Source organism: Odocoileus virginianus, chromosome 33 (genome assembly GCF_023699985.2).
Source record: "Odocoileus virginianus isolate 20LAN1187 ecotype Illinois chromosome 33, Ovbor_1.2, whole genome shotgun sequence".
NCBI classification, from domain to species: domain Eukaryota; kingdom Metazoa; phylum Chordata; class Mammalia; order Artiodactyla; family Cervidae; genus Odocoileus; species Odocoileus virginianus.
The window spans coordinates 9,230,030-9,245,215 of record NC_069706.1 but is presented as its reverse complement, the minus strand read 5'-3'; the positions used below and the strand labels follow the sequence as shown (position 1 = coordinate 9,245,215).

The 15,186-nt window shown below is 50.6% G+C and overlaps 1 protein-coding gene across 6 annotated transcripts in view; it reads right to left on the bottom strand.

The window, feature by feature from the left end:
• CIITA (class II major histocompatibility complex transactivator) overlaps window positions 1–15,186 on the bottom strand; it is a 56,518-nt gene that overhangs the window by 11,591 nt on the left and 29,741 nt on the right. For 4 of the 6 annotated variants that reach the window (XM_070460723.1, XM_070460726.1, XM_020894781.2 and 1 more), the window contains 8 exons: window positions 10,773–10,835; window positions 10,033–10,113; window positions 7,178–7,222; window positions 5,935–6,075; window positions 4,958–5,101; window positions 3,864–4,028; window positions 3,285–3,353; window positions 686–2,336 (listed from right to left, as the gene is read on the bottom strand). In XM_070460723.1, coding sequence (XP_070316824.1) covers window positions 686–2,336; window positions 3,285–3,353; window positions 3,864–4,028; window positions 4,958–5,101; window positions 5,935–6,075; window positions 7,178–7,222; window positions 10,033–10,113; window positions 10,773–10,835 — 2,359 coding nt within the window. The remainder of the gene's footprint in view (window positions 1–685; window positions 2,337–3,284; window positions 3,354–3,863; window positions 4,029–4,957; window positions 5,102–5,934; window positions 6,076–7,177; window positions 7,223–10,032; window positions 10,114–10,772; window positions 10,836–15,186) is intronic. The other 2 variants (XM_070460724.1, XM_070460727.1) reach the window with 1 other exon arrangement.

Here is a 15,186-nt window from a genome sequence, read left to right as displayed (position 1 = left end):
CAGGAAGCTCAGTGGAAAATTCTCAGTTGAATGACAGTGTTGTAGACCTTACAGCATGGTTAAATTATGCTGAGGGGGAAGGTGGAAGAGATCCTCTGGTGATTAAATGACCAAACAGATCACCGAAGGATTTAGATTCCTTAATTTAAGGAATATTTCCTTCATCCTGAGGGAGGTAGGGTGCCTCTGAAAGATTGGAAGCCAGGATGGAATATGATCAGATGCAATTTCTAGGGAGACTGTGCTGATGGTGGAATATAACGTGGAGTGGAACAGGAGAATGGAGGCAGGGAGGTTGAGGGAGGCTATGGCCTTAATCCCACCATGACAAAATGGTGGCTTGATGGGGTTTCCATCTCAAGGGATGGAGAGAAGAAAATGAATTCAAACCCAGATCAGTCTTAGATTCTAGATGTGGCCCAGTGCCTGGCTTAAGGCCGGTCTTCACATTCTGGTTGAAAGAATGATGCTGTCCTTCCCTGGCTGTGTGACCTCGGACAAGCTACTGTCCTCTGAGCTTCGGCTTCTTCATCTTAAAAAAAAAGGATGGAATCACATCTGCCCTCATCTGGCTGCCATTCATTCTAAATGAGACCACCCCACGGAGTCAGCACTGGGCATAGCACCAAGACGCACTGTAGGTGTCCAAGGCCAAGGAGCCCCCTCTCCTGTCGCCGGCCCCCACCTGAAACGGGCGACACAGCGGAGTCCCACGAGGCTCCCCAATCCGGAGGGGTCGACGCCAGTGCTGCGGAGGTCCAGGGAGAAGTCTCGGCCGGCCGCCTCCAGGGCGCGGCCCAGCACGTCGGTGTCGGGAGGCGTGAGCCGCGTGCCCAGGAAGGAGAGGCGGGCCGGGAGCCCCTGCACCACGTGCTGCCAGAGCCCGGGGTCCAGCGCCTCGTGGGCGCAGTGCAGCAGCTCCAGCAGCCGCCCCGCCTGCAGCGTCCCGGGCTGCAGCCGCTTCAGGTACCGCGTGAGCACCTTCTGCTTCCTGTCCGCCGACGCGGAGGCCGCCGGCCCCGCCAGGGCCCCCAGGCAGCCGGCGCGAGGCTGGAAGACCAGTCCGACCAAGAAGCGTGGCACGCCCTCTAGCCAGTTGTCATAGGGCCGCTTCTTCCTCGGGGTCAAGGCCAGATACTGCGGCAGCTCCTTGTCCTTGATTTCGCCGCTCAGAGCCAGCCACACGGCCCCCAGGAAGCACTGCAGGAGGAAGCTGGAGAAGGCCAGGTCGGTCTCCGGGGCCCCCGGGGTGGGCCGCAACCAGCCTTGGGCCACGGCCCAGGCCCTCGCCTCCGCCGATGGGAAGCGGTCCTCCTTCAGGCCACTCTGGTGCGCACGGCCCAGCTCCCAGGCCAGCCTGGCCAGTCCTTCCAGGGCCCCCGGGGGGCTGTCGCGGGCTGCTGGGCCTAGCAGGCCCACGTAGAGGCCCGTGAGGGTGGAGGGCAGCTGGGCTTCACCACTCTGCTGCAGGAGGGCCTCCGCGAGCTGGCACACGGCCCGGCACACGGTGGGGCTGTGGCTGTGACTCAGGAGGAATGGCCGGGCCCGAAGGAGCGCCAGGGCCCTCTCTTGGTGCTCGGCGGTCCCCTCTGACTCAAAGTAACGCCTCACATAGGTCTCAGCCTGCTGGGCCGAGAAGCCGGCCACCTCGAACAGGGCATCGGCCTTGCTCAGGCTCTGGGCCAGGCGGCCCCGCGGCCGGGCTGTGAGCAGCAGGGTGCAGCCCCGCAGCAGCTTGCGCTGGAGGAGGCCTGCCAGCAGCCCCCGGAGGGAGCGGGGCTCTGCCGACCCGGGGCCCCCTGCGCTGTGCAGGGAGCCGTCGTGGGCTTCCAGCTCCTCAAATGCATCCAGGATGAGCAGGACACGGTTGGGCCTCCTCACGATGTAACTAAGGACCTCGTCGTCCACCGGCAGCGGCTGCGGGCCCAGGGAGGACAGCAGATCCTGCAGGCGGTAGGAGGTCCCCGGACGGTCCAAACAGTGACAGGGGACGCAGAAGACAAAGTCGTACTGTGGCAGCTGGCCGCAGGCCCAGGCCCGGCTCACGGCCCGGGCCCAGTGACTCTTCCCGTGCCCCGCTTTGCCCAGTACAGTGATCACTCGCGTCTCACGCGGCTGCCGGCGGTCGCTCGCAGCCAGCAGCACCTCGGCCAGACCCCCTTGGGCCGGCTGCCGCTCTGCCCAGTCCAGGGTGGCCAGCTCTCTCTCCTGGCTCTTCCCGCTGCTCTTCTCCAGCCTCACCCTCACCAGCTCCATCTCCACCAGGGTGCCTTCCGGGCCGGCGGGCTGGGCCTGGTACTTGTCCCGTAGTGACTGGCAGAACTGCTCCACGCTCTCTGCGCAGGTCAAAGGGTGTGGGAGGGGGAAAGGGGAAGATGCTCGTGGCAGGACTGGCCACTGTGAGGCCAGCCTGGCCCCCGTCACTAGCTTCTTCATCCATTCATCTCAGCCTTCCTTGAGCGCTTTCTTGATTAGCGGCCTCACTCACTCAGTTACCCAGACACTCATTCATTCCTTCTTACACCCAGTCATACCTCATCTCACTTGATTATCTATCCACTCCATTCACTCACTAGCCTTCATTTTTTAAAAATTTTTTATTTTATATTGAGGTATAGCTGATCAACAATATTGCAATAGTTTCAGGTGCCCAGCAAAGCAACTCAGCCAGACATGTACGTGGATCCATTCTCCCCCAGACTCCCCTCCTATTGAGGTTGTCACATGACATTGAGCAGGACCCTGTGCTAGACAGCAGGACCTTGTTGCTAACATTCTTTTATTTGCTCACCATAGGGAGGCCATGGGGGAAGGGGTGTTAAGAGCTAAGATAGAAGAATCCATGTGTCTGGTTCTACTTTTTACTGTTCTCTTGAGCACGTGAGGTACCCCACTATGCTTCAGCTTCCTCACCTGTAAAACGCGGATCATACTGGGGTTGTTGGCGACTTGACTACATCTCATGTGCCTGTAAGTGTATCTGGGACAGGGTCCGACTCAGCCATCTGGCTGTTCTCTAAGTCGCCCTTTAATTTCTACTCTCTCACGCTCATCACCCACTCTTGCCTTCATCCATTCTCTCAGTCACCCACCCTTCCCTCCTTCATTCTCCCAGCTTTGCAAACAAGAAAATGTTGACACATAGTATGGATTTACGGGGGACAGGTCCTCAGTAAACATTTCTCTAAGTGTGGGTGTAACTGGTGGAATGAATGATGGGATGATGGTGGGACCAAATGAGCACGTAAATGAATGAGCCAACAAGGGACCTTGCCACCACTCACCAGGCCACTTGGGAAGTTTGCTGGAGGCCCCGTCAGCTGCCGGGCATTTGGTGGGGGACATCTCATCCTCTGGAGGGGAAGAAGCTCGTGTTAGAGTTACAGTGAGGGGCATCCTGGAGACCTCCCTCCCTCTGGGTCATCAGTCCCTTGAGTATGCGAAGGGCAGAGCTGACATGGGCTGAGTGTCCCCAGGTGGTGTCCTGAGGCTGTATCCTATTCAAAGATGTCTTTATTTGGCCAGCTGTACTTTTAAATTTTTCACCAGTGTTTTAGAAATCATAATATGTATGCTAAAATCAAAATCTCCAGGTTCTGCTGGCAATTCAGATCAGGCTGCATTGAGCCTATTTTCTTGCATGTAAGAAGCTGCTGAGATTTGACATGGATTCTCCTGTTGTTCCCCTTGCCCACCCTCCCATGCACCCACCTCCCAGGACTCCCTGTCCGGTTGTGCGCAAACACAACTTGCCAGTCCCTGCAGGCAGCTCTGTGGGTGGATCTCGTTGTCTGAGGCAATTCCTTCCCCCAGAACCTTTAGTTCTATTTCTTGTAACTCTCAGAGGTCAAGCTGATTCCTACCTGTCAGGTTTGCACGGGAGGTCAGGGCTGGTTCGGGCATGCTGGGGAGGTCGGCAGCAGACGGGGCAAAGGGGCTGGCGGAGCCGGGCCGGTCTGGGGACTTGGGAAGGCTCTGGACAGCAGGGTCGCTGGACGGGGGTGTTTGGCTGGCTGGGGGCATCTCACCTAGAGGAGATGGGAAAGGACTATAGAATCAGCTAGGAGCCCACTTGGGTCACCCCTTCTCCAAATAAGGCTGTGGGGCTGGGGGGCTGGGGAAAGGGGATGGAAACTTCCAAAGGAAGTCATTTCAGGATGGAGTTGAGGAAAGAGCTCTGGAATTACAGCTTGCTCCTGGAGCCTTGGTTTTCCCATCTGTGAAATGGGAACAATCATCTCATAGGGAGCTTAAGGGCAAATACTACTAGGCACTTTCCCCACTATGTGGTCAGAGCTCGTTTTCCTAGATATCTCTTGCTCGTGGAGCACCAGTTCATTATACAAAAACTAGCAAGCAACTTTCAAAGGAAGTTCTTGAATCAAATGGAAGCTTCTCCTAGGTGTATTCTCTCTCCCTGAGAGCCCAACGCATCCCTTCCCTTGGACAATCTAAAACCCTTCAACAGGGCAGGTCAGCAGGGACCACTTTGCTGACCTGGAAGCAAGGCAGTTCAGAGAAAGCTGTACAAGCGTGCATACCAAACAACAGTATACACAAAAGAGTGAGGGAGAGACTCGGGAACTCTTGTAAGTATGTCTTATTGTTGTGTGGCTTGTTAATTAGCATGCAATGATGTTGTGATTTTAAAATATAATAAAGTGGGTTTTTTTGTTTGTTTGTTTAAAAAAAAAGAAGGCTTAGTGGGGGAAAGTGACCCAAAAAAGGCCACTTAGCCATTTGGTGGGTGGTGGGTCCACTCAGACCATGTTGGGGAGCTCTGCTCCTCTGTTTTGATTTTTGGGAAATGGGGACAGAGAAGGGTGTTCTGGGGAAGGAAGATCACGAAAAGGTGCTAGGCTGCACCTGTCAAATACCTGGGTGGGAGTGGGGGTGGGGCATGGGATACAGGAGCAGTCAGGTCACAGGCAGAGGACCCCAGAGTTCACACACTCACCTTGGTAGATGAGTATACTGGAGACCCCTGTCCCAGTCCCTGAGATCGGCCAGAGCCCCTGGGGCAGAGTGGAGAGAGTGGGGAGAATCTGAATGGATCCCGCGGGGAGACTCAGGCAGCTCAACAAGGAACTGGAAGGGGGCGCTGCAAGAGACGGAGAAGGTGATTTGGGATTCTCCATTAAAATCTTTAAATATATATATATTTCAATTATCTAGAAAAATTATTATTATTATTATTATTATTATATTATTATTGGCAGCTCCGCACACAGCATGTGGGATCTTAGTTCCCAGATCCCTGGTCCAGGGGTCAGCCCCACCCCCCTGTGTTGGAAGCACAGAGTCTTAACCACTGGACCATCAGGGAAGTCCCTTCATTAACATCTGAGTTAATATCTAATGGAAAAAAAAGTGAAAGTGTTAGTCACTCAGTCATGACTCTTTGCGACCCCATGGACTGTGGCCCGCCAGGCTCCTCTGTCCATGGAATTCAGGCAAGAATCCTGGAGTGGGTTGCCATTCCCTCCCTAGCAAACCCAGGTCTCCTGCATCGCAGGCAGATGCTTTTCTGTCTGAGTGACCAGGGAAGCCCCAGTGAATATCTGCCTCCCTTATAAAGGGCTCGGGTCTACCAGAGAGCCGCAGCTGTGTCGGCCTGCCCTTGGTGGTGCTGCTGGCACCCAGCAGAGTAGCTGTCACAGAGAGGGTGCTCAGCTGACAACTGATGAAAGCACAGGGCCGGTGGGTGAATTCCTTAACTGGCGGGGATTCCCTGCTGTATCTCCCGGGGATGCGTTTCCTCCCAGGCGTACTCTCCGGCACAGAATGAGTGGATGGGGACCCAAGGACCGGACTGGCTGGGACAGAAGTGGAGGAGACACTGGCATGGGGACAATTCCACCCCTGCTGCCACAGCCACTCCTGGGGCACCGCCAGGGAGCGGGGAAGCCCACCCTCTTGGAGCCCCTAACATACCCGGGTCCTTCAGCCGGGTCTGGCTGGATGCTGGCTCCGTGTTGAACAGAGCAGGAGGCGGCGGGCAGGGCTGAGCCAAGGAGTCGCTCACTGGCCCCACCAGGAAAGTGCCAGTCACCACGGGCATGGTGAGGGGCTCAGCTGTGAGGAAGGGGGCATGTTAGAGGCTGGGTGAGATCTGGGTGGGGGGGTGTCTAGAGGGGCCTTCTTGGGGGTGGAGGAGGGCAGGGTGGATCTCTCTGCTGGCAGTGGAAGGAAGCACCTGTCCTCAGGCCTGGGTGAAGCTGGTTTCATTTCAGCAACTGCTCTGTTCATTTCAGTCACCAGCCCTAGCCTCCTCTTTATGGCTGGGTCCTGAGCGCTTCCTACCATGGAAACCTAGGGGTGGTCCCTAGGTTAGGTGGGCCTGTTAGCCCAGGCCTCTGTCACCCTCTGCAGCCAGTCACTGAGTCCCCAGGGACCCTAAGAGACCCCCAACACTGCCCATCAGCCTGAGGCAGAAATTTATCTCCTCTGTTTAATTGCGAGTCCTTGGAGGGCGGACACTTGCCTTCCCACTTCAGACTGGGAGCTCCCTGAAGACTGAGACTATTTCTCCATCATCTTTGTGGGCTGGATCCCTGACATCTCCATCACATTAGAGTTTGCTCAGGGCAGGGACCAGGCTTCCTCCTTCAGACTAGGGGGCTTTCATTCCTCAATCGGTTCCCCACAGACAGGCTGGTCTCCCCAGCTTTGCAAAAACAACCAAGTGAGAGGGGAGAAGAAGGGAGGGGAGAGGAAGGAGGGGAGGGGAGGAAGCATCTGGTGGGTGGTGGGGTGGGGATGGTGAGCGTGGAGGAGAGGCTCACTGAGGCATGGGGCCTGTAAGGAGGGCGGAAGGAGACTGGGTAACCAACTGATCCGAGGTGACTATACTCTGCAAGGAGACATGTGACCTGCAGGCACAGTGGAACTAGGTGGTAGGTGTGGGGGGTGGGGGGTCTCAGTTCTCACTCGGAGTTAAGAGGAGGGAGGCATCATTGGAGGGGCTTCCTAGGAGGAGTGGAATCTCCCAGCAGTCCTTGAACTTCAGAGCAATGGGCTATGGAATCATGATCTCGGTTTGAATCCAAACCTTGACTCTCACTTGCTGTGTGATCTCGGACAAGTGGCTTCGCCTCTCTGAACCCCGACTTTCAAATGCTAGTTTCCATGCGAACGTGGAGAGGCCCCCACTTTCCTGCCCACCTGCCCTGCTCACCTAGCTTCCGGTGCTTCAGATCCGCAGGCAGTTCCTCTGGGAAGGCTGCAGAGAGAACACCATGGTCATCAGCCCCAGGGTAGGGGTGTTCCAAGCCTGGAGGGGCTCGTGGGCCGCAGCAGGCCTTGCCTTAAGTGGCTGGGAAGTGGTCTTCGGGTCCCTTTTCCTCCCCTGACCCCAACTATTTCTGCCCCTACTTAAGCCGGAACCCCATCTTGAAGAACCTGGGGCAGTGAAGCGCAGGGAGAGGCAGAACCACAGAGGGGACACAGAGGAGGTTTGTTTTGTGTAGTTTTTAAGCTTTTTTTGCAGCACTGCAAGGCTTGCAGGATCTTGGTTCCCTGAACAGGGATCAAACCTTCACCTCCTACAATGGAATCGCGGAGTCTTAACCACTTGAGTGCCAGGGAATTCCTAAGAGGAGTTTGAGTTTAAAAATAACAATAATAATAATAATCAACCTGCTTTTGGAGCTTCCTAGCTGTGTATGTCTGCAACACAGCATCTCTGAGTCTTTGCTCTCTCATCTCTAAAACAGGGGCAGTGATTCCTACTTTTCAGGAGTGCATTGGAAATCAATGAGTGAGTATTAAGCATGTAACACAAGAGAGAAAACCCCTAGATGTCCCTTAGCAAGAGGCTGATGAAGCAAATTATAGTTCATCCCCCAGTGAAATACCCTAAAAATAATGAGGACACTGGAGGACGTATGGGGTGATATTGGTGTCCACAATTTACCTTGAAATGCTCCAAAAGTAACATGGGTGGATGGGTGGATGAATAGAGGGATGGCTAGAGATGTGTCAAACCTGATATAGCCAAACACCAATGGTAGAATATAAGTGGTGGGTATACGGTTGCTTGTAGTAAAACTCTTTCACTTTTACTGTATGTTGAAGTTTTCCATAATAAAATATCAGGGGAAATGTTTATGAAATGAAAAGAAAGAAATAAGGATGGAAGGAGGGAAGAAGAGAAAAAGAGAAAGAAAGAGAGAAAGGATGGGAGGGAGCAAGAAAGGAAAAGAAAGAAGAAAGGAAGGGAGGGAAATTCCCTGAAGGCAGGACCATGTGCTTTCCATCAGTGCTCCAGAAATAACCTCCCAGACACATTAAATGGAGAAAGCCAGGTACAGAAGAGTGTAGGTGGTCATTTGCATGAAAAAATATTTTTTAAGAGGTGACTTTTAGACAAATAGAATAGCTCTTTTTTAAAAAAAAAATCTTTGGCCCACACTGCACGGCATGTTGGATCTGAGTTGCCTGACTAGCGATCGAACCCACGCCCTTGCATTGGCAGTGTGGAGTCTTAACCACAGGCCAGGGAAGTGCCTGAATAGAATATTTCTAACAAGACCAAAAGGGAACTGGCAACATAGGTTGTCTTCAGAGAGGGAGAATGAGGGACTGGGGGAAAAGGGTGGGAGGGAGAATTTTTTCCCACTGAGTATTTGCACATTTTGAATTTGCATGTCATGCACCCATTTACCTGTTCAAATTCAATAAATAGGTTCAGGGCTTATACGTGGTCTGGCACATAGTAAGCACTTGATCAACTGTTATGCCCATTTCATGGAAATTTTCATTCAATGGATAGTTATTGAGGTGCTCCTGCATGCCAGCCACATGCCAGGTGCTAGGGATGTAGGGATAAGTAAGAAGGACAAGGTCCTCATGGTGAGGGAACTCAGAAAAGGCAATAAATAAAATAAATCCAGATTGTGACAAGTGCTACAGAGACAGAGAGATACAAACAAGGTGGAAATAGGTGAGATAAGTTATATGGAAAGCATAGTCAAGGAAGGCTTTCAGGAGGAGGTGACATGTTGGCCAAGACCTGAGAGATTCCCAAGCCCCTAATGGGAAGAAGTAGGGGGAGGGATATCTCAGAGAGAGAGAACAGCAAGTGCAAAGGCCCTGGGGCTGGAAAGGATACATGGGTTAGGAATGGAATGGAAATGGAAAATGGAATAGGAATGGAAAGAAGACAGAGTGACAGGCACATAGGGACTCACAGTGAGTTTGGAGAGGTGGGAAGCGCCAGGTCATACAGGCCTGTGGTATGAATTTTGTAGCCACTGGAGGGTCAGTGTGCATATGAGTCAGTCGCTTCAGTTGTGTTCAACTCTTTGTGAACACACGGACTGTAGCGTGCCAGGCTTCTCAGTCCACGGGATTCTCCAAGCAAGTATTACTGGAGTGGGTTGCCATTTCCTCCTCCAGGGGATCTTCCCGACCCAGGGATTCAACCAAAGGAGTCTCTGGTATGGTAGGCGGATTCTTTACCGCTGAGCCACTGTGGAAACCCAGAAGGTCAGCAGGGCAGCAGTATGATCTGATTTGCATTTAAAAGCCCAGGTTGGCTGCCAGATGAGGGCTGATTAAGGAGGCAGGGAGACTGACTAGGAGGCTCAGAGAGATGCAGGGACTTGCCCAAGTTCACACGGACTATAAATAACAGATCCAGGACTCAATCCCAGATCTTGCTGGGGAAAAACTGTGCTTGAAGAGCTCTCCCTTAAACTGGGGGTGACAACTAAGGATGAAAGAGAAGCCAGAGCCCAGAGGTCTGTTTGGACCCCAAAACAGCCAGGGGCAGAGACCCAGCAGGAAAGAGGCCACTTGATCCTGGGCAATCAACTTCCTCCCTGCATCACTAGGGAACAGGGGTGAGGGGAGAGATGGGAGGACTCCCAAGCTCAGGCCGAGCAGACAGGACTCAAGGAGGGAAGCAACTGGAAGACATCCCAGGTTTTAGAGCCGAGGCAGGGCCAGCAGTCAAGCAAGGCTGGGTCAGATCAGGGAGTGGGGGCGGTGGGGAGAGTGGTGGGGAGGGGTGGAGGGGGGCTCACTCACGTCTTTTCTGACTTTTCTGCCCTGCTTCCTCCAGCACCTCCACACTCTCGCTGATCATCTCTTCCAATCCTATGTGCTCGACTTTGGGGAAAAACCAAAGACACCAACACATAGTCAGTGGACGTCCAAGGTGACGTCCCCACTGACACTCCGTTGGGAGGGAATGTGATCACTCATTGAGGGGGCGTCCTCGGGTATTACAGTGCTCCCCAGGAATAAGGAAGGAAATGCAGGCTGAGCCAAGAACTGCCCCCTGCCCCCAGCCAAGGGACAGTTAGGGAGTTTGAGATCACACGTACACACTGCTATATTTAAAATAGATAACCAACAAGAACCTACTGTATAGCACACGGAACTTTGCTCAATGTTATGCGGCAGCCTGGATGGGAGCGGGCTTTGGGGGAGAATGGATGTATGGCTGAGAACTTTCACTGTCCACCCAAAACTATCACAACATTTTTAATCAGCTGTACTCTAATATAAAAAGTGAAAATGAAAGTCGCTTAGTCGCATCTGACTTTTTGCGACCCCATGGACTGTAGCCCACCAGGCTCCTCTGTCCAGGGAATTCTCCAGGCAAGGATACTGGAGTGGGCTGCCATTCCCTTCTCCAGGGGAATCTTCCTAACCCAGGGATCAAACCTAGGTCTCCTGCATTGCAGGCAGATTCTTTACTGGCCGAGCAGGGAAACTAATATAAAATAAAAAGTTAAAAAGAAAACAAGAACTAGTCAACTTACTGAAAATGTCTCTGCTCAGGCCCTCCAGCTGGGTGTCCTGGAAGACGTACTGGTCCAATTCCGCTGCCCAGACAAGAAAAAGCACCGTCAATCAACTATTTCTCACCAAATGCTTATTGTACGCCTGGCCTTGGACTGGGTATCAGGGAACTGTGACCCTTCAGACTTGGCACACACCGGGGTTCAATAAGTGTGCACCGAACGAATTATCAAATAAGTGAAGGAACACTGAACCTTCATGGGCTCTTAATCTAATTAAAGGGATGATATATATCCATGCAAACTTTTCTATTGCTATAAAGTAGTACATCGCAGCATAGCAGAGTTGTCTTGAAAGTGAAGTGAAAGTCACTCAGTCATGTCTGACTCTTTGGGACCCCATGGACTGTACAGTCTGCGGAATTCTCCAGAACAGAATACTGGAGTGGGTAGCCTTTCCCTTCTCCAGGGGATCTTCCCAACCCAGGGATCAAACCCAGGTCTCCTGCATTGCAAGTGGATTCTTTACCCGTTGAGCCACCAGGGAAGCCCAGAGTTGTCTGGGGTTTGAGTTGAAATTCCAGCTTTACTCCCTACTCACCCCACTAGGTTTACAATCTTGGGTCTACTTAACCTCTCTGGGCCCCTATTTCCTCATCTGTGTAATGAGGATAAATAGTACCTACAACCCAGGAGTGGATGGTGAGGATTGGAGACGCTGTATTTAAAGCAATCAACACAGTAGCCAGGACACAGTAAACACTCAATAAAGTGAAAGTGTTAGTGGTTCAGTCATGTGTGGCTCTTTGCAACCCCATGCGCTATAGCCTGCTGGGCTCCTCTGTTCATGGAATTCCCCAGGCAAGAATACTGGAGTGAGTAGCTATCCCTTTCTGGTTAATTACATGAAGTGGAGCATGCCTTGGAGCCAATGGAAAGATAGCTCTCATAGTAAGAGGTAAGAGGAGGGTGTATTTTGGGCGGGGGTAATCAGGGAGGGCTTCCCAGAGGCAGGGATCCTGGAGCCAGACCTTGAAAGTTGGAGGGCAGAGCCTGAAAGATGAAAGTGGAGGGCTTCCTGGGTAGTGGGGACAGAGTGAGGAAAGGTGGCTAGGAAACTCTTGAGATAGATGTCTTCAGTAAAAGTTTCGTGTTGGGGAAAGTTTGGGCTTCATTTTACAGGCAATTGGGCTTCCCTGGTGGCTCAGAGAGTAAAGAATCTGCCTACAATGTGGGAGACCTGGGTTCGATCCCTGGGTCAGGAAGATCCCTGGAGAAGGGAATGGCAACCCACTCTAGTATTCTTGCCTGGAGAATTCCATGAACAGAGGAGCCTGGCAGGCTACAGTCCATGGGGTCGCAAAGAGTTGAATAAAACCAAGCAACTAATGCTTTCACTTTACAGGCAATAAGGAGCCATAAAAGGCTTCTGAGTAAATGGATTAAAGATCTAAATGTAAGATCAGAAACTATAAAACTCTTAGAGGAGAACATAGGCAAAACACTCTCTGACATAATTCACAACAGGATCCTCTATGACCCACCTCCAAGAATATTGGAAATAAAAGCAAAAATAAACAAATGGGACCTAATTAAACTTAAAAGTTTTTGCACAACAAAGGAAACTATAAGCAAGGTGAAAAGACAGCCCTCAGAATGGGAGAAAATAATAGCAAACGAAGCAACAGACAAAGGATTAATCTCAAAAATATACAAGCAACTCCTGAAGCTCAATTCCAGAAAAATAAATGACCCACTCAAAAAATGGGCCAAAGAACTAAACAGACATTTCTCCAACGAAGACATCCAGATGGCTAACAAACACATGAAAAGATGCTCAACATCACTCATTATCAGAGAAATGCAAATCTAAAACCACAATGAAGTACCCTTACACGCCAGTCAGGATGGCTGCTATCCAAAAGTCTACAAGCAATAAATGCTGGAGAGGGTGTGGAGAAAACAGAACCCTCTTACACTGTTGGTGGGAATGCAAACTAGTATAGCCACTATGGAGAACAGTGTGGAGATTCCTTAAAAAACTGGTCATAGAACTGCCATATGACCCAGCAATCCCACTCCTGGGCATACACACCGAGGAAACCAGATCTGAAAGAGACACGTGCACCCCAATGTTCATCGCAGCACTGTTTATAATTGCCAGGACATGGAAGCAACCTAGATGCCTATCAGCAGATGAATGGATAAGAAAGCTGTGGTACATATACACAATGGAATATTACTCAGCCATTAAAAAGAATTCATTTGAATCAGTTCTAATGAGATGGATGAAACTGGAGCCCATTATACAGAGTGAAGTAAGCCAGAAAGATAAAGACCAATATAGTATACTAATGCATATATATGGAATTTAGAAAGATGGTAACGATAACGCTATATGCAAAACAGAAAAAGAGACACAGATGTACAGAACAGACTTTTGGACTCTGTGGGAGAAGGCGAGGGTGGGATGTTCTGAGAGAATAGCATTGAAGCAAGTATACTATCAAGGGTGAAACAGATCACCAGCCCAGGTTGGATGCATGGGACAAGTGCTCAGGGCTGGTGCACTGGGAAGACCCAGAGGGATGGGATGGGGAGGGAGGCAGGAGGGGGGATCAGGATGGGGAACACATGTAAATCCATGGCTGATTCATGTCAATGTATGGCAAAAACCACTACAATACTGTAAAGTAATTAGCCTCCAACTAATAAAAATAAATGAAAAAAAAAGAAAAAAAAGGCTTCTGAGTGAGGGCATGACAGTGGTGATGATGATAATGATAATGATGATGGTGTTGATGGTAGTGATCGGGTGGTACCTAACATTTACTGAATGTTTATTGCAATCCTGCTTTAAATACATACACGTAGAAACTTATTCAATTCTCACAGTCATCCCACAAGGCAGGCATGATTATTATTCCCATTTTACACACGTAATACTGTAGCCACTGTAATACTTCGGGATGTCTCAGACGACTGCAGGCCACGAGCACAGATTTGAGGAGGAAGCTGCCTCCTCCACTTGCTCTCACTTCCTGTGTAGATGTGCCCCTAAGGGGGAAATGAATCCTCAGTGATTTGAAAAAAGCCCAAATCATTCATTACTGCCTCCAGCTTTGAGGGAATGTGAATAGTCTCAGGCCTAAGCATTTCTGCTTCTTCCAAGGAAATTCCAAGGTAGGAAAGGAAGAAGGGAGGCTCTCAGTTCTATAATTTTTGAGTCACATGCAGTTTCTGCTCCTCTCCATTTTCTGCCTGAGAAATCCCATGGACATTGGAGCCTGGCGAGCTACATACAGTGCATGGGGTCACAAAGAGTTGGACATGACTTAGCAGGTGAGCACACACACACGCATACAGGCATGATGCTGAGTTAACTATGTGCTGGGGAGAGACTAGCCATGTTCATGCCAGACCTCTTAAGTGATGTGGTTCTTGGGATACCAGGAAAAGGGCCGCTAAGAACATCTGTGCGGGTTGTTCACTGTGCAAGGTGCCCAGCCAAGAGGGTAAATGGGCGCAAGTATTAAGCCTGAACTTTGATAGCCAAGTTGTTACACCTTTTTTTTTTTCTTATTTTGACTTTTTCTTTGTTTTTAAAATTGATTCATTTTTCATTGAAGGATAATTGCTTTTCTGCCATACATCAACATGAATCAACCATAGGTAGACAAAAAGGCCTTTCCCTCCCACCTCATACCCCATCCCACCCCTCTAGGATGTCACAAAGAAGTTGTTACTTCTTAATAGGGGCTGCATCCTGAAAAGAAGAGGAGGCATTGTTTTCCTAATCCAGCAAAGCCTGTGTATGAGATAGTGGTGAACCTGGGAAGGAGGGATCCTTTACCTCACCCTACCAGGAAAAAAAACAACAACAGAAACTCCCCTCCCCAAAGAGTTCTGCCCTCATCTGAAAGCTGTAGGTCTTTTTAAAGCTGCAAAAGAGTCTCTCAGCTTAAGCCTTAGCAAACCTCCCCACTCCAGATACTATCATTCTTATGGTTAAAAGTAAGGACTTTGAAATAAGAAAGACCTAAGCTAGAATTTCAGACTTGCCTGTTAGTGTCACTAATGCAGCCTTGAGTAGATGCTTTAGTTTCTCTAAATCTCGATATCCTCATCTGTTAAATGAAGATACTGATAGTAGCTACTTTCTCTGTTTTTGCAAAGATTCAGTGTGATAACACACACCATGATTAGTAGGCTACAAATGCCCCCCCAAAATGGTAGTTACATTGGCTTCCATGTGTACAAAATGGGAATAATAATCACACCTGCCTTGTGGGATGACTATGAGAACTGAATAGGTTTCTGTGTGTAGAGTGTTTAGAACAGGAACTTGCAAAGAGTAAGCGTTAAGTGTTAGGTACCACCAGACCACTACCATCAACACCATCATCACCATCATCACCACTATCATCACTCACTC